Raw genomic sequence first — 14,165 nt, 5'->3', positions numbered from 1 at the left:
ACAAAAATCCACAAGACTCAAATTCACTGATTTACTACTCATTCGTTTAACATCAATCACAATCAGCAAACCTAATTTTCACCACGTGCTCCATTTACAGTAGTAAGACAAAATAACTACAGGGTTCACTTAGTAGGCTTGTATAAGTAGACGGTGAAAAAAATAAAATAATTACATTTTAGGTATTTAGCCAATCCGCTTCACCAGAGCAACTTGGGTAAGGGCTGTGCTTTACTGATGGACAAGTGGGTAGTTGACAATGCATACTTAAGGGAATTAAGCCTGTGGCCTAACAGTAATAGGACAACCTCAAACAATAGCACCACCCAAATCCTTAATGCAACACTTAAAAGTTTTACTTGTTGAAACAAATTGATGATATTGAGGGCATATTAGATAGAAGACATCATTTGGCTGAATGGAAATCATTGCTGATGGAAAAGATGGCTCAAATATGGCATAATATGCACATGTATTTTGTCCTACAAAGTCAAAAAGCGTTAATTACTCAAACATGACTAGGGTATCGATCCCATGATGTCACCAAACACCATTCCTCTAAATGCCTCAAAATGACATGCTATCTGCACCAATATTATGGGCAAAACAAGAAATCTTTGTTAACTTCATTCCTTACACAATTAGTGCACTTTACCTTTGTACAGTGAATACAACCTACACAGAGGACAGGTTTTAATCCCGATAATGCTAAATGGCTAAGGTGTTTAAGCAATCTGCCATTGGCATACACATACATTCTGTCTAAATTACATCTCCATTAAAGGCATTTAGCTGACATCCTTGTCCAATGTATAATGGTCAGACTACTGCATACACCTGTGATCCTAGAATGATCAGTTTTGAAATTATTATTTGGGCCAGGTTTGGAATTTAACAAAAAGGGTTGGAGAAGTACTGGACTAAACAAATCTACATCTGGACCAAATTAACAAGATGAACAGTCGGCAGAAATTGTGTGGCCCTGGGACTGAGGGCATCGGATTTACATCAGCCATTTATTTATCTGATATTCTCATTCAGAGTGGCTCACGACTCTTGAGCAGACATGGTGGTTAGTACTCGTCTACTCACCTCAGTCTTGCTCATATTCAAGTTCAAGTCAATTGCAGGGGACTGAACTTGTGACCTTACATGTACAGGACAATCTATCCGTTATCCATGAAGTTACCGTTTAGTATGAGGGGCACACCTGGTGGCCCACAGGATGAAGTCATTCAATTACTAACTACACTTATCTAAATGGCAATAAATACCTCCACCTCCAGTATTCTGTCAGGACTTTGTAGGTTCAAACATTCCTATACTTATCTTCAGTTCCCTCCCCACTGGAGATCACAATAGCTGGGCTAAAAAGCTTTATCAAAGGAGAGTAGGTGGACTTTGCTATGTTTTCATGTTATTGAGAAGAAAAAAAAACCTGCTATGAGGGTGAACATGGGCATACTTTCTGTGTATTGTCTTCCCTACTAGGGAGACCTTATGGTTATCAGGTCATCTGAAAAATTAAGCTAAGAAATGAAAACAGCAGTCGTCATTTCTACAGATAACATGTAAGGCCACAAACACTTCCTCAAACTGAGAGAGTGTCTATGTGTAGGAGGGAATTAGGCTGGTTTCATAGTTGGCTGTTCCCAGTAGTCTCACAGTCAAGTGTCTCAAGGTAATGCTGCATTAAATAAAATCATATTCATTCTAAGCATTGTGTTCATAAGTTCTCTTAAACACAAAAATCAACATAAAAAAAAACAAAGAACACAAAAACTAAATAAAAAACACAGGCACATAGAACCATTAAAAAATGGTAGCTTTGCATAGTGAACATCTATGTACAGATACACATTCTTCTTCTGCATCAAAGGCACCAGAGTTCAATGTCCAGAACAGAGAAGAAAGAAGAAAGGAACACAAATTAAGTGCTGGCCACTTCCACAAGAGCACTTATTGGCTGTTACTTTCCGTGATCTCACATTGCAGGACCGCACAGACATTCCGTTTATCCCTTCCCAATTAGTATGTTTGAGGTAAAAATTTAAATTTGACACACACACTAATTTCAGATTTACAAATCTTTGTATTGAAGATCTGACCACAGATCAGAAATTATATACGTGACCCCCTTGGCAACACTGCGTTAAACTGTTAATCCTTAACTGTTTAACAATTTATAAACAATTCAATGTACCGGTTTTCCAAGTCTCACTGCTCATACTCAGATCTCACAACTGAATCAAGGCTGCACCACTTTGGCTATTGATTATCATTGATAATCACTTGATTATGAGTTATCTATACTGTATATTACAATAATAGTGATAAATAATAATAAAATAAATAATTGCAGTTACTAATGAACATTTTCACCATTATGGCTAAATTAATAAACTGGATTAATTTAGTCAAATACCACAATAAGTCTTAGTCATGATTTATCATGATTAGACTTTTGATGATTAGTCTTTAAGACTAATGAGGGAAATTATTTTGTAGGACATTTTTGTATTTTATATAAAATGCAATTGTCATCCTCAGTGGCCATTCCAAATTAAATTAAATTAAATATATTGCAAATATGCCCAATGTTATGAATGATCTATTGTGGAAACTTAGGATCATGATATACAACTAAACTCCACTAATTGTGTGGTCCTGACCTGGATGAGCATACACAATGACCTCCATGTCCACCTTAATGATTGTGTGCCAAGCAGCTGCAGTGACTATCAACAGGTGACTTGGAACACCTAATCAGTGACCCCTCCACCCAGTGACCCACCCACTCCCATCCCTCTGGACTCAATAGTTGGGGGGCTGGTAGCCTCCATCTCCCAGGGGTTGAGGGTTTGAGGAGAAGGGAGGTTGCTGGTAGACATCGGGCCCACCGCTGGAGGGGTAGGCTGAGTAAGTGGTGGGAGTGTAGGGGGTCGGAGGGGTGTAGGAGGTGGGGGCATAGGTTGCTGGGTACGGGGTATGGAGGTGATCTGGTTGTGGGGGCTCGGCGTAGGTTGGCACAGCAACCTCATCCACACCTCTGCGATACCGACCCAAAGCGAAGTAGGTCAGGATTCCCTGGATACAGACAGAGTAAGAAGAGGCAAATCAGCAAAAACTCAAAAGATTTCAAAGGTTTTCCGCTTTTTTTTATTTTGATTTACAGAACAACTCAGTGTGTGAAATGAAACAGGTACATATGTATCTATGTTTATCTAGGAAGTACACTAACTGGCTGCTTTATGTCTTGTTGCACTGAAAACTTCCCATTCATTACAGTTAATGTTTGAAATGGCATTAATCGTCAGCCGGTGCCCTTGTAGCACAAGACCTACTTGCAAGGTCAAAACCAGTTCATGACTTTTTCAGCCGCACTTTCTGTAACTTGTAGTAAAAAAGATGAAATGCTTAAAACAATTAAAGTAAAAAATAATCCTCAGATTTATTCAACAAGAACACATCAAAGGAAAAGGGGAGCTGTTGAATGGGTCAGTGTAGGGTGCAGTAGCTGTCCTCCTCACCCAGGTGGCGATAGAGAAGAATGAGAATGCCACGGTGGCCCGTGCAGCATCCTCTGGGATTCCACTGACATCATGAGTTCGCCCCCACATGGTGGCCAACAGACAGAAACAGACAAACCATAAGAAGGTCCACACCGCTAGAACACACACAGGTTTCATTCATAGATCAAATTACAGCCAACTGATAGAAAAACAGGTTCAAAGCCATACTGCCACAATAAAGACACGTACAGACACATGCACGCAGTATCAAAGGACATAATACAGGACATCTGTCTGTCCCACCCTTCCCTACGATACCCTGGCCAACGCTTGAAGTGATAGTGCTAACATAGCCATCTGATGAATAGTAGCCACATGCAATTATTGCAAAGCAGTTAAAATGCTGCTCTGTTCCACTAAAGAATGACTGACTGTCAGCTGTCTCACTGAATGCTAAAATTCAACACGACTATGATGATGATGTTGCCCCCCACGCTCCATCCCTCACGCCAACTACTGTCTGAATAATGTGGAATATGAATTATACATGTTATTGTGTAGCAGTCAAATGTCACATGATCTGTCCGCGTTCAACTGCGCTGGGAGCCTCTCTGTATGTAGGCTCGGTCCCTTTCAGCGTAAAAAAAAAAGACTAGGTGAAATTGACTTGACTTGCGTAGGAATAGTTATAATTATTGTCAGATATTGATATAAATGAAATGTTAAAACGGGAATTCCACTATAAATGAATATTATTTTGATGGGGCATACTGTAAGTATCTGATTAAGCCTCCCTAAGTGGATGGGTAAAGTGATCTCTGCACAGAAATAGCAGCAATGTTGGGAACAAATTTGACAGGTATACATCATAATGACGCATACTTCTAACCACATTCAATTTTGAAGAACTATTTTACCATCTGGACACCTACAAAGCAACTACAGAGGAAAAAAGAATAGCGTAGGACTATGTCTGGACTGACAATACAGTGAGCTGACTGTGAGCTAATTTCACTCTGAAGGTAAGAAACTCTTCTATAAATACAAGACAGACCTGCAGGAGAATTATTCATTATACTATATTGTTATTATGGTTGCTTAATGCTTATATCTAACCGTTATATTTTACCATGACTTATTGTACTTATATAATACATTATATTTGGTAGCTTGTAAGAGCCTAGATGTTTTGGTACAGCCCATCTTGTTATGGTTTAGCTTGTCCTTGTAGCACCACCAACCTGAGTGTTATTGTACTTCTCCCCATGATATCATGTACATTAAAGCATAATCATCACCACCTAGAATATTGTCTCGACTCCAATTGCCTCATCAATTACTGATTGATCCAGAATTCCACGACAGACCCAGTTTAGGCATTTAGCAGATGCTCTTAATCCAGAGCGAGGACACAAGATAATACATCAATAATACATGAAATGCATAGAAATAGTAAATAATAAAGTAATACATAAGTAAACCAATAATCTAATAATAACTAATACATACGTAAACCAAGAACCTATCCTCAGCCTGTACATTGAAACTATACAAACTATAGGATGCCAGGTCAACAATGACCTGGCATTTGTCTTCATAACATGCTATCCAAGTTACACTTTAGCCTTTTAACCCCATTTATGTCTTGCCACTTGGATTAACACAGACAGTTTTAATACTCTATTCTACAGCAGACATACGTGAAAGACCTATCACTATCATTCTTTTTTTTTTAAATAATTTTTATCCCTCGATTTTGTAACCCTTTTTTCACCCGGTGCCAATTTGCTAAGTGATCCTGGGCACTACACTCCCCCCACCAGCCTACCCGAGCTCATGCCTCCTTCAATGCATGAGAGCCAACTGACCTTCTTGTCACCTGACAGGGGGGAGTTTCCCTGGTTGGACGTAGCGCGTGGAAGAAACACGTTATTCCAACCAGTTCCCTTCCCCTCCATCAGGCGCCCCGGCTGACCAGGGGGAGGCAGTATAGTGACCAGGATTACTACATGTTTTTGTGAGGGTATTAACTACCATAGGAGACACGGGGAGAACATGACTCCACACAGAGTAGGCCCTTTCGCCAACCCCACCTAGGGTATGGGCGCTGATGACGCGGAGGAGAAGACACGCCCCCAGCGCCCACAGCGTCCCCGGCGGGAATCGAACCCAGGACCTTCTACAGTGGTAGCCAGTTGAGATCATCACATTGGGTACCCACTAGATCAGTGCCTCTCAGGTACCCATCAAAGCCACACCCCTCTGGGGGGGTGGTTTTGCCTTGGAGGGAGGAGTTTAGCATTATTTTTTTTCCCACCGTGCAATACAGTAAGTGGACAGTAGATGGCAGGGCCGAGCAACTATTGGTTGTTGTTTACCTACAGTACTAGTCTACTTGTTCTACTGTAGAAGCCTACTATAGCAGTAATTATACTTTAAATAGTGTAATTTAAAATAGATGTAAATATCCCTTTAACTATATTCTACAGTTTAACCCAGTGATTCTCAACCTTTTTCATTTCAATTTCATTACAGTATGTATTTCATATCTATTGCTTTATTTAGGCATTTTGTATCACAATATATATATTTTCTTTTAATAAGGGTAATAATAATAATAATAGTGTGTGTGTGTGTGTGTGTGTGTGTGTGTGTGTGTGTGTGTGTGTGTGTGTGTGTGTGTGTGTGTGTGTGTGTGTGTGTGTGTGTGTGTGTGTGTGTGTAAGGATAATTCCTTTTAACAGGTCGTTCATGAAATTCCTTGCGGTCTTGTTTCCAATGAGAACCTGTGAGCAATTGGGGTTAAAGGGGTAGTTCACCCCCAAAATAACTTTTTTTCTATTGATTACTGACCATCTGGAGCCTTGAATTCATAGATATTTTTTTGTTTTTGTCACATTCCTAAGCCAATAATTTGATTATAATAAATGTGTCCCCATTGATTCCGGTAGGAATCAATGGGGCTACAAGTGATCCTGGGCACTACACTCCCCCCACCAGCCTACCCGAGCTCATGCCTCCTTCAATGCATGAGAGCCAACTGACCTTCTTGTCACCTGACAGGGGGGAGTTTCCCTGGTTGGACGTAGCGCGTGGAAGAAACACGTTATTCCAACCAGTTCCCTTCCCCTCCATCAGGCGCCCCGGCTGACCAGGGGGAGGCAGTATAGTGACCAGGATTACTACATGTTTTTGTGAGGGTATTAACTACCCTAGGAGACACGGGGAGAACATGACTCCACACAGAGTAGGCCCTTTCGCCAACCCCACCTAGGGTATGGGCGCTGATGACGCGGAGGAGAAGACACGCCCCCAGCGCCCACAGCGTCCCCGGCGGGAATCGAACCCAGGACCTTCTACAGTAGCTGTGAGGCTACAGCGCTACCGACTGCGCCACCGTGCCCCTATCACTATCATTCTGTATGTTGAAATACCCATTTGAGCGCACCTGAGAAGCCCAAGTCAGCCATGACAGCATACTTCCTCTCCTGTGCGCTGCTCATCAGTGGGAGGTAAGCATCCAGCAGCAGGAACCCCACACAGGCCATAAAAGCAATGACTCCAATGCCCACAGCATAGTGGCATGCAGAGTCATTCTGGTTGAAGATACACTTGGCCTGGGCACTGGTGGGTGGGTTCACATAGCCCTCTGTGGTTATGGAGGCAAACACAACGATGGAAAAGATCTAAAGGAGAAAGAAGAGAGGGCAAGATGCAAGTTAAAAGACAAATTGACAAGAAAGAAACAAACTTTATTAAAGCAATGTTGAGCTTTGGTAGAACCCTGGCCTGACATTGTTAATTATCTTTATGTATTGCTTCTGTGAGTAGTGATTCCATTCACTCATTGCATGGCAAAACACATCTCAAAATCACACTTTTAGCACATAAACAAACGACTAGCCCAATAACAAAAATACGTTCTTATTAGATAGACTGCTAGATACAGTCTTTAAAATAAGGTTGGGCAATTATGGACAAAAATAAATATCACAATATTTTGGACCAAATTCCTTGATTATGTGATTAAAACCAGGAAAAGACAACGCCATATTACGATATCCCAAATCCCAGCAATAACTTATATCTCATATATCTCATATCACGATGTTGATGTAATATCAATATATTGCCCAGCCCTAATTTAAAGGGTATGTTGTCAAAACAAGTCATTTCAAATACGTAGCCAACTGGGTATTGGGTAATACTCTTCTTTTTTTTTTCCAGTCTGGTATTGAGGTGAGAAGAGCTACTGTTGGTGTGAGCCTGTGGTGTGTCTGTCTGCGCTGCTTCCCTACTTAACCATGTGACCTAGTTCTCAGTGCAGCTGCCCGCCATGTGACAAGAGAAAGACGCCACCAGCTCTCCCAACTACATTCATTATGACACTACTGGTTAGTGAGAGAGGAGAAAGAGAGGGAGGGTATGCAGGGAGTGGAGGGGAAAGAGGGATTAGCGGCGGGAGAGAAAGAAAGCAGTAGAAAGAAGAGAGTGGAATTGCCTGGGAGAGAGGAGGGATGTGGGGCGAGAGAGGGCAGAGGGACAGATACGTAGGCCTTTTAATTCCACCTATATGAAGAGAGAGGAGAGGGAGAATTCTCTGAGAGCTGAGAAAGGGAGAGAAACCATGTCATCGACAATCATGAATATCGCCTTGATAGAGAGAGGGAGCGAGAGAGAGAGAGACCATTGTGGGGTCAGAATAGGGGGGGATTTCTAGTTTTTCTGTTGACAGATGGAAAGTAGAGAGGGGGCAGGGAAAGAAAACAATTCATGGAAATACAGAGAGAGTGAGTGTGGAAAAGTGCAAACCGATAAGTGAAATTCCTGGCTGCCAGGAACAATAATTGTCCTATGCAAGTCGTGTGGATTTGACTGCTGTTGCCACACTAATGGCTCTAGATAAATAGATGCACGAGGGATCATGGCCCATTTATTGTTACGCTTCAGTTATTTTGCTGCTGCTCTTATCAGGAGCCACTTGCAGTGAGTCAGCAGGTAGGGATTTTCATTACAGGACAGTTACTCTGACAACCAATTACCAAATTACGCTTTCCAATGCAGTGACAGCTGTTATTTTATTTTTTTTCTGGGTAAGGTATACTGTATTGTGCAAAGTGGTTGACACTTTGGTTGATATAATGTATAGGGTGCTGAAATGACAATTAAATACAATCTAATCTCATCTAATAATATTAGGCCAACGGTTGGCTACAGTACTTACCGAGTGATTCTTAAAGGAAACTAAGCCGATTTTCATCCTAAATCCCATTGTTCTGATGAAAGTGCGGGAAAAAATACCACATGTCTTCTGTGGATTTCTCCTCAAAATGTTATCACAAAACTAGGTAATCAAAAACATGTAGTGTCACGTTATCTAGCGTACATAATGAATGTAATCTGCAAAGTTTTCCTTTAAACACAAATTATTTCGCATAAGTGCATTGAGGGGAGGCTACTGTATATTTGAATAGCCCATTTGATTCCAGAAACTAAAATGTATAGCTGAACAATTGCCTTCTGCTATTGTGCTGGGGTTCCAATTTGAAATCAAAAAGGCTTATAGCAAACACATCATTTATGTATGAGTCAAAATAAAATATTTCATATGGAATAATAACACCCACCAGACCACAAGAAAGACTGAAACAATAAGTATCAACAATATTGATACCTTGATATTAGTCAAGCTTCACTGTGCCTCCCATTCAAAGCTATGAACAAGGCCCTCTTTTGATTGCCACCAGTTGAAGTAAACTTCCCCACATGGTGGGCATATATAGTATGTGTCACACATTCACCAGCTGGGCAAAGCGGTGGGAGAACAGGTATCATTTTACTTTCCCATCAGCCCCCTGTTTACTACTGACACTCATTCTTGCATGCGTGTGCACACACACACGCACTATGGCAACCAAGGTCAGATTCTGTCCAGGGTACTCCCCTCTCTCTGTCTGTAGTAAGTATTTACATGTTAACACAAAGCACGCTCCCCTCTCTCTGTCTGTAGTAAGTATTTACATGTTAACACAAAGCACGCGCCCCTCTCTCTGTCTGTAGTAAGTATTTACATGATGTTAACACAAAGCACGCTCCCCTCTCTGTCTGTCTGTTGTTAGTATTTACATGTAAACCCATTAAGACCTGAGGCCAATTCTACAAATGCCTTCTAAATCTCAGTTTCTCAAACTTATCTTGTGCCAAAGACCCCCAAATTGATATATATATATATATATATCAAATATTTCTTGCCAGGGACCTCCAGAAGAGAAGATTTGTGTTAAAACAATCTAAATTATTCAAACACTTTCAAGAGTTTTCAAAAATGTTAGCGGATGTACAAGCTGTACAGATTAAAATAGCAGATGTACAAGCTCACAGTGTGTCACAAAGTGACGCGCTGTGAGCTTGTATAACTGCCATTTTTGAATAGTCAATGCTAAAATCTAAAATGACACAGATGCTTTCCCGGTTTTAATGGGTTAACACAAAGAACACTATCCAGGCTTTACTTTATCTCCATCTCCCAGGGAGAAGAAACTGTAACCAAAGGTTCACAGGGTTGATTCCTGTCACAGATAGGGATGTCATTCTATGAACATACCTTTGAGCATAACACTGAAAACACATAACAAGATGCTGTGTTCAGCCATTGTGAGTTATTCCAAATAAGAGCGTCAGCTAAATTACTACAATAGGAAATGTAATTATGCTAGCATAATTGTTTTCAATTACTATACCACATGCTACAGGACTTTGTTTGGCCTATACTCTCATACCGACATCACACATAAGGTAACCCATAATGTATTTCTGTTTTTGCAAACGATAAGGCCAGAGTTCTATAAAAGGATCCTGGACATGTTCTTATGAAACAGATCATGTATAATTGTTTAAGCTAAATACTGCAACATAAATGTTCAATGCTACATTGATGATTTTTTCTTCTTTTTTTACAGTGGTGTTGACAAAAACTAGCAGAAAAGCACTTGTCAATTTAGTAGTTCATAGAATCTGGTCAGAGCAGAATAAGCCAAGCATATTGATACAAACTTCATTTTTAAACAGATTCAAAACTAATGCAACAATCAACTCGTTCAATGTGGTATGTGTGATCTGTGCTACGATCCAGAAGTTCAACTAGTTCTAATCGTTCTAATGTCTACCACATTTTATCTAACAAGCGCTTCGCCGCTTACTGTCATCCATTAAGCTGCAAGTCTTCTCTCTGCTGTATAGTCTACTCTACAGCAAAGTTGGGTCCAGGGACTCTCAGGGTTCCTTGAGGGGGTTCTAAATTGACCCATACAAGTCTGTAACTCTGACAGTATACAAATGGAACCGCAAGGTTGAGAACCACTGGTCTACTGTATGAAGGCATGTTCTGAAATGTCTATCATGCACTTTGTCAGTAGTCCTACATGAAGTGTTGATTGTTTAAGGTTGGGCTAGCTCTGGTCCATAGCGTTAGAAGGAGTTCTCCTTAACGCTATGGTACTTTCGATTCTTTCGCCTCGCACCGCGGTAGCGCAGCCTCTCGTCTGTAGTAAAAATACAAAATACACTTTTGCTACTCACCAAAACAAAAGACGTTTTATGGAGTTGAAAGCCTACTCTACAAAGTGGGAACACTCTGAGCCCCCCACCTCACGTCTAAAATACACTTTTTGTCCAGAAAAGAAAATACTTCACCGGAAGGAAGAATCTGGTCAAGAGGAAAATTCCATTGACCAGATCTGTAGAGGGCACTGTGGAGTAACCAAAAACATTTTTTCCTTCCAGTGAAATATTTTCTTTTCTGGCCAAAAAGTGTATTTTAGATGTGAGGTGGGGGGCTCAGAGTGTTTCCACTTAGCAGAGTAGGCTTTCAACTCCATAAAACCGTCTTTGTTTTGGTGAGTAGCAAAGGTGTATTTTGTATTTTTACTACAGACGCTGTGCTACCGCGGTGCGAGGGGAAAGGCTCAAAAGTACCATAGCGTTAAGGAGAACTCCTAACGCTATGGACCAGAGCTACGGTTGGGCTATCCCTGCATCACAGGTCTAAGAAAATCCCTCCCCTGCATGTACTTTATACTTGGCAATAGTGTATTCTGATATGGTCTTCTGATGTAAAACACTTTGGAATCTCTGCTTTTAAGTGTTACTTATATTATAAATATTGTTATTATTCACAGTGTTGGTTTCATATTTTCTTCAACCCAGCAACATTTGTGTTAAATGAACTGTGAAAGTGTAAAAATTCACCTGTACTTTCAGAGTTAAATATTTCTTATGTGGTTGAAGCTCAGTTTGGAAATCCCAGAGCACTCCATTCTAACCACAGATACAAATATGTCCTACTACATGACCTACCTAGCAACAACTGACAACAACTAAACACCCAAGACTCTCATTGTAACATGCAGTACCTTCTCAGTCTAGAATAGTATGAATACAAACATGCTGTACTGTATGTCTACCAGTACACACACACACAAACACACACACGTCCACGTCCACGTGTGTGTGTGTGTGTGTGTGTGTGTGTGTGTGTGTGTGTGTGTGTGTGTGTGTGTGTGTGTGTATAAATATATAATATGTATGTGTGTGTGTGTATATATATATATACACACACACACACACACACACATATTATATATGTATACATACATACATACATACATAATAATTGTCTATTTGTACACTAATAGGTTGTAATTCTTATATTATGAATACAAACGTGTATGTCTATCTACACACACACACAACTATATATAGCAATAATGGTTGTCTATTTGTATTTTGTAGACTAATAAGACTACTTGGTTGTAATTCTTGCCTCAACTCCTAAGCAGTATTATCTGTTAATGGATTGGACACACAGCTCCAAGCCTTTCCCACCTAGATAAACGACAGTAGCCTAGCCTACAAAGTTTTGCGTTTTAAAGGTCAAATGCTAACACTGGAAGTTAAGTCAGACTGAGACTGCATGTGAGCTAATTAGCGTTACACCTTACGAGTCAGATAAGTCTGAGGTTATTTCTTTCCGGTTTCAGACTAGAGTCTGCAGTTTTGTATGGCTGTGTGTTGTTGTGCCGTGCTGTGCTGTCACTGTGCAGCCTGGTCCTGGTGTCACACACCAGCTGCACGCAACACGACACCGTGGGGGGTGAAGTGAAACAGCAGCCCGTTACTCAATAAAAACAACAGGACAACAGGACTAGTTGGTAAATAGCAGCGTGTACTGAATAAAACATTACAGAATAGCACTAATTGGTTAGCAGCCTCTTAGTGAATAAAAACATTCGCCTGTAGAACAGGACAATGGTTAATAACACCCTGCAAACTAAATAAAAAACGTGACAGAACAGGAATACTTTGGTAAAATAACAGCCGGTAACTCAATAAAAACATGACAGATTCCGGGAGTCCGCGTTTCAACAAGTCTGTGCGCGCACCACCTGTTGATTTAAGACCAACTCTAGCCCTGAAACATGACTGTCATATATTACTGTCATATTATATGACAGTCATCATGGATGAACTTCAACCTGGTGTTTGCACTTTCTCCTTTATTGGCCCGTACATCTACATCAAGGTTCAGATTTCAAATATAAAGTGCTTACTCCATGGCCACGGATGTTACAATTATGTACGGGCCCTAAGAAGTACCCGTATCTTCCATATCGTTGAATAAAAAGCATTTTAATCCGATCGGTGGCCATTTTCTTCGTATTTTTGCCATTATCATTTCAACTACGCAACCCCATCGGTTGGGAGGTGTATTGCACTCTGATACCCAAATAACTGAGAAAATGGCCACCAATCGGATTAAAATGCTTTTTATTGAACAATACGGAAGATACGGGTACTTCTACCGGACCGAACAGAATTGCAACATCTGTGACCATAGGGTAAGCACATCATATTAGAAATCTGACCGTTTGAGTAGATGTACGGGCTGTAAATGGAGAAAGTGCAAACACCAGGTTGAAGTTCATCCATGTCTCAGGGCTAATTCAAGACCAACTGCAGTTTCGCGTCCGTTCCCAAAAATAATTTTAAATGTGTGTGTAGCCCATGTGCTGTGACTTTATCTTTTATATCGACCTTTGTTAATATGAATAAAACAAACGCGGATCCAGTGCGTCGCGTATTTGTCCCTTCAAACTTTGACCAGTGTGGATATTGTGTAATTGACTACTATGCTCTGCGCTCCTTCATGACTCGTCAAACTCTCTTACCCAGCTCAGCAACCGAACGATGGTCTGCGGTTGTCGGATAAACTTGTGCGGGTCAAAGCCTCCTCCTGCGAGCGACGCACCGTAAGCACTTGCACCGCCCGTCTCCTCCATGTCTCTCCGGGAATAAGAGTATTTATTCACTATATTCACCCGGCCGCTCCTCTGCGTTACAAGCTACAACACCGTGATATTCACTGACAGTCACTGCCGCTAGTTTTAATGACTTGCTTTTCCCAGCGAGCCTCCGCGACTGAGTGCGAAGGCGAGGAGGTGGCAGGAGGTGCACCCGTGAAAAAACGCCTATGTAAAACAGCCGACTCGTACTTGTGTTGCCAGATTTTATGAGAGAAATAATCCATAATCAACCATCAAGCCCAAAAGAAGCAACTAGGCCACATGTGCATCGGCTCTTTGAAAATAGCCAATC

The 14,165-nt window shown here is 41.0% G+C and overlaps 1 protein-coding gene across 1 annotated transcript; it reads right to left on the bottom strand.

Annotated features, from left to right (window-relative positions):
• Positions 1 to 22: 22 nt before the first annotated feature.
• On the bottom strand, positions 23 to 14,017 carry syngr2b (synaptogyrin 2b). The gene is made up of 4 exons (XM_080414648.1): positions 13,739 to 14,017; positions 6,961 to 7,198; positions 3,531 to 3,667; positions 23 to 3,087 (listed from the first exon to the last, which is right to left on the bottom strand). The coding sequence occupies exons 1-4, from the start codon at positions 13,847 to 13,849 to the stop codon at positions 2,815 to 2,817; spliced, it is 759 nt and encodes a 252-aa protein (XP_080270774.1). The 5' UTR covers positions 13,850 to 14,017; the 3' UTR covers positions 23 to 2,814.
• Positions 14,018 to 14,165: the final 148 nt, after the last annotated feature.

This window comes from Gymnoscopelus braueri, assembly GCF_963280865.1.
Source record: "Gymnoscopelus braueri genome assembly, chromosome: 2".
Lineage (NCBI taxonomy): Eukaryota > Metazoa > Chordata > Actinopteri > Myctophiformes > Myctophidae > Gymnoscopelus > Gymnoscopelus braueri.
The sequence above is the reverse complement of the archived record's forward strand: the minus strand, read 5'-3'. Positions and strand labels throughout refer to the sequence as shown.

What these genes read in the sequence shown, in the direction of transcription:
- syngr2b (XM_080414648.1), bottom strand. Translation starts at nt 13,849, where the DNA reads ATGGAGGAGACGGGCGGTGCAAGTGCTTACGGTGCGTCGCTCGCAGGA. An exon ending in GGCTGACTTGGGCTTCTCAG is followed by an intron (nt 3,668 to 6,960) that starts GTGCGCTCAAAT and finishes TGTGTGTTCTAG; the next exon opens with CGGTGTGGACCTTCTTATGG. An exon ending in TCTTCTCTATCGCCACCTGG is followed by an intron (nt 3,088 to 3,530) that starts GTGAGGAGGACA and finishes GTCTGTATCCAG; the next exon opens with GGAATCCTGACCTACTTCGC.